Source organism: Hyalella azteca, unplaced genomic scaffold (genome assembly GCF_000764305.2).
Source record: "Hyalella azteca isolate HAZT.00-mixed unplaced genomic scaffold, Hazt_2.0.2 contig16187, whole genome shotgun sequence".
Taxonomy (NCBI): domain Eukaryota; kingdom Metazoa; phylum Arthropoda; class Malacostraca; order Amphipoda; family Hyalellidae; genus Hyalella; species Hyalella azteca.
In genome coordinates this window covers 31,442-36,511 of record NW_025946014.1, presented here as the reverse complement: position 1 = coordinate 36,511, position 5,070 = coordinate 31,442, and the positions used below count along the sequence as shown (strand labels likewise).

General features: G+C 36.8%; 1 protein-coding gene across 1 annotated transcript; it reads left to right on the top strand.

The window, feature by feature from the left end:
* Positions 1-1,288: 1,288 nt before the first annotated feature.
* Positions 1,289-5,070, top strand: LOC108672424 (probable methyltransferase-like protein 24; the record flags this gene model as incomplete). The annotated part of the gene is made up of 6 exons (XM_018160072.2): positions 1,289-1,349; positions 1,500-1,600; positions 2,111-2,278; positions 2,860-3,000; positions 3,771-3,939; positions 4,266-5,070. Coding segments are annotated over 6 exons (840 nt in total), but the record flags the coding sequence as incomplete, so codon positions are not given.

The following is a 5,070-nucleotide window of genomic DNA, read 5'->3' as shown; positions in this document are numbered from 1 at the left end:
GAAAGCTTAAAATGTCAGCTTTAAGATGAGACTAAGCATGTAACTGCAGCACAACTCAGGTAAAAACTATATTCAAAGATTTCAGCAGTTAATTAATTTATATGTAATTAGTTAAAGAACTCTCCCACCCGCCTCCGTTTAAAGAGCCGTCATGAACGTAAATATTCACGTAGAGAGATGACAGTGATACCATTGGAAAGAGGAGAATTCCAGCTTTAAGATGAGTATAAAAACCGGAAAACGACATAATTGAAAATTTTAGGGTAGCCGGTCCCCTTAATTGACTGTTGTTGACAATTTACCTAATAATTACGTTTTTAAATATTTAAAATGGCTAAATTAAAGAAACTATGTATGTGAAAAGATGACAAAATGTGCCTATAAATTGGTTGGATGGATTTTGAACACATTTATACCTCTACTCAGGAATGCATATAAGAACCGCCGTACTTCTTTCTTATGTTGACCGCTCGAAGGTTCAGGCGATTAATTTTAATTAGCTCTGAATTTCAATATTTCACAATACGTGCTTTGCTAAAGAATTCAGTAGGAATTTGCTACTTTTGCGACTCAAACAATATAGCTAAACATTGAAACTAATTTCTGCTGCCGAGAATTTTAAATGATACGAAAATAACTCGACTAATCAACATAAATTAACATGGTCTGCAGAATTAAAGATTCGGCCTGAACAGAAGCTAAAAAACTTGTCCAGTCCACCAGTGTCTAAAAACGCCGTCAGTTCGGGCCTCAAGGGCAGTTCTTGCACTTCTTGAACTGGTTAGACTTGCATGACGTGGTACAAGGGACGCAAACCATTGCTCGAGCCTCAACAGTCGCTGAAATATTTAAAAAAGTACATAATAGAATACCATATTAACTTAAAATTAATAGCGCCTATTTTTAACTTGTTTGAACTCGTAAATGCGCCGGTTTGTTGGCATTTAAATGTTCACCATTTGCAAGGACTTTTTCTTTGATGGTGTGAATTGACTTGGTTGGACCTCAGGTTTGTTCAATTCATATTTGATAACCATGACAGTATATTTAATAACGCTCCTGTTTGATCGATAGGTGGACTAGAAATGGATAAATATTAGTAGTATTATCGCCAAATACGTGCTAATGGAACAGTGTTAGAAGCTATAAATGAATTTGTACGAAATACATTATTTAGGAACAATCCAAATCATCTGAAAATCCATTCATGAATAAATATCATATGAATAAAGAAAAAAAACATTTTTAACGAGAAATGCTTGCTCCTTGTTACACTAATTTCTAACGCTCTGTTGTCTCTGACAGGAACGTCACGGTATTAACTTTAAAGGGCCTCCAACCTATTCCAGGTAAGTCAATATCATTTATACGTAAAAAGTATTTGGCTCAGAACATTTCCAGCAAATAATTGAGCAGACCATTTCTAATAGGGCAATTTCAAGTATTTTACATCAAGAAATTAAGAATGAAGAATGTCAGATGAGCTATGAACGTTTCAGGCGATAGCAGCAAATACGCCGTGGATTACGAAAATATTCAGCCGAGCTGGTCGGACTTCTACGCCTACATCAGAGAAACCGTCGATGCTTGTCGGAATGTGGTGAATATTGCTTTGTAATTACCATCATAAAAGTTTTTACATGAAATGTGCATTGCCTGTCTGAAGCTGAATCTGGTTTTGTGGGCTTATATGATTCTTTTCATGCACGCAATAATAACTTAGAAAAAAGACTTTTTGGAGAGGGTCTGAAATGAAAAAAAGGGTTATTTGCAAAGCAGTAAATCTAATAAATGATTGCATTATCTATCAGGCGTAAATTATTGAAAAATGTTGTAATTTATAACGATTATTTCTGGTAGGCCATCTTGTTAAGTTTTGCCGGCGTTACCACTGAGAGTAATATTCTCTAGAAAATCATTGTCGTCGCCTTGCACGACTGCATGAGTGACATGTATTAGTGGCAGTTTCTTTGATTATGTCGGAAAAATTCTTGCAAATGGGAAATTTTTTTGCAAATGTCTTCATAATCTTTGAATAGAGAGTGAGAATTATTTCTTTTTGGCTTGGAAACAAATTCACTCTCTAAGGTTGTCCCCAATATTCCACCAGAAACAATTTGGCGGCCAAGACAATCATTTTATAGTGGGAACTGACGGAAATTATAAAGTGTGTCTGGACGAGGGCGTCGCGCCCACTCCAGGCTCCTGCACCGTCCTCTCCTTCGGCATCAACAATGAGTGGAGCTTTGATGACGCCATGGAGGAGTACGGCTGTGATGTAAGTTTCCAGATAATTTATTTGAGAAAACAAAGGCGGAAAATTGAACTGCTGGTGAGGCTTCAACGTGCCTATAGGTTTCAACGTCCCTGTATTTACATTTAAATTTTAAGGCTTTTCATGATGGCCAATGAGTTGTACGTTTCATTTTGGCTGTAAAGCTTCAATATGAATAATCTAACTGCAGTCAAAAGAAGCTTTAACTATGTCAAAGAGCTTCAACATTATATATAGAGAAAAAATAACCATCAGCGATTGCAATTAAATCAGAATTTTTCAACACATCAACTCTTATTCATTTTTAACTGTAGTTTACGCTACTAAGGCTATCTCGTGTAGGTTTATCCACAATATATTCAATCAAATCTATTTAAAATGGCATCAACGTACGGTTTTCGGTGGTTTCCGGAAAATAAATGAATCATTTGCACATTAATCACTGTATGCATGGAATTGAAGTACTTATAACATTACAAAACAACTACTGTTTCAATTTAAAATTGTCCAAACGGTTTGTATGGCTGAAGTCAAGCTGTGTAGGTTTGCATGAACTTAACTTAGATTGTTTCCTCCTGCCTTAGGTGTACTCGTTCGACCCCACCATGAGCGACCCCGAGCACATCCGAGGCAAGAGGGTTCACTTCTACCCTCTGGGCCTCGGCGGTGTCACCCAAGAAGTCGATATTCTCCTCTCCAAGTCGATATTCTCTGCTAAATGTCAGGCGAGCTACCACCGACGTATAATACAAATGATATTATAGAGGTTTATGCATAGAGGCGTAATAAAATATCATACACTTATGATTTCTCATATAAAGGATATTACAACAAATTGAGCAATGTGAAGTGTGGTATTGACGGAATTTATGGTCGAAATGGATCTTATAATGGACGTGTAATTTAGCAGCAACGTTTTCACAGCTCTAAAATGATGATCCTGAACCTTCCCAAAAATCATATTAGACCCTAAAATGACAAGAAAAGCCTTTGAGCCTAAATAATTTTTGTTGTAAGACTAAAAAAGATTCGTTAGCGATGGAGCATGTTTTCTTACAGTACGTAAAAGTTTTGGTTACTTTGAGCCTTTTTAAAAATGTATGATATCTGAACAGTTATTTGAATCGTGTAACAAGAACTAAGCATTCGCGTTCTTGTAACTTGAACAAGAACTGTTGTCGCGTTCGTAAAAAAGTTAAAATCGTTTTACTAATCAATTAGCTTCACACTAACCACGACATCACGGCAATGATCGGTGAGACAACGAGCTCTTTAAACGTTCATTCAAATCCTAGCAACGATCGACAGGATGAGCTAGCTAATCGTCTGACCATTGATAGTGCAGGTCCTCACCTACCGCAACAAACTAGCAACGATCGCTAGGATGAGCTAGCTAATCGTTTGTTCATTGATCGTGCAGGTCCTCACCTACCGCAACATCCTAGCAACGATCGACAGGATGAGCTAGCTAATCGTTTGTTCATTGATCATGCAGGTGCTCACCTATCGTGACATCCTAGCAAAGATCGGCAAGACGAACTCAATTATCGACTACTTGAAGGTCGACATCGAGGGCTTCGAGATTGACTTCCTAGAGAACGTGCTCTACGACGATCAGGAACTACTCTTTAGAATCAAGCAGATCGGCATGGAACTACACCCAAGTGAGTTAAATTTCTCAGCTTGCTTTGTATGAACCGCTATATCAGAATTATTTATAATCGTAAGATTTCCATTGATTTTCCGCCAATAGTTGATTTGTAAGGCAAAATCAGTACATTATTGACTGGTTGCCTGTTTGGTTAAGGTCGTCCTAATTGGATCAAGGATTAAGTTTCTCAGAATTAATTCAATTATACATAGATTTATCACGATAAAATTCAATTATTTATCCTTCAAAAACACGTATAAAAAGTGAGGATACTTTATTTCTAATTGTGTGCTAAAACAATGAGTTGCCTGAGGTTTTCCCTTCATGATTTTTTTTCAGCGGTTTTCGCAAGTGAAAATACGTCGGTGAGAAAGCAGAAGTACTGGCGGCTCGTCCACAAGCTGCGAAGTTTAGGTTTCACACCGATATTCGGTGAGCCCATTCCTGTATGGCTCCTCTCATACACGTACGAAGGAAAAACAGAATCGCTTTGTTGTTATGAAATTGTATGGATTAATAACCGCTTTGTGAAGAAATGAGTTTTTATTCAAAGTTTCTAACAACACAATTTATATGAGACATTTCGTATTATTGTTATGAGCATAAGGGTAAGAATCACGAATGCAAGTCATTAGGGATGATACTAATAGAAGCATGGTACACGCAACAAAATATGTAACGGGTAATGCATAACAAGCTTGTTCAATTTCATTTTTTCATAATGCGCAATTTGCCGCGTTTAAATGAAAATGATGACTAAAGCGTATCATTTCTTTATTGTTACCTCTTCATGTGACAACCACCACTTCATAGCATGTGAACTCTCTTAAAATTACAGCAAATTTCACGATTACACTCGGGTTCTCTTATTGGCTGTGGGAGTTCAAATGAAAGCTTAACACGGCATAGGTGTCAAGACCATAAATTGCCTTATATGGCTGCAAGCAAAGCGATGTAGGATTTTAATGCGCGAGCAAAAAATAATCTAGTTGAAATGATGGTAATTCACTTTCATAAAAATCTCTCAGTCTTGATCAATTTAATAGAATGACTTTGCTGAATGCAAAATTGTCGTGTTTAGAACACACAGGAGTATTTTATTATTTTTTAAATGTCAAAAAGTTTCAGGATCAGTGTTAATTTA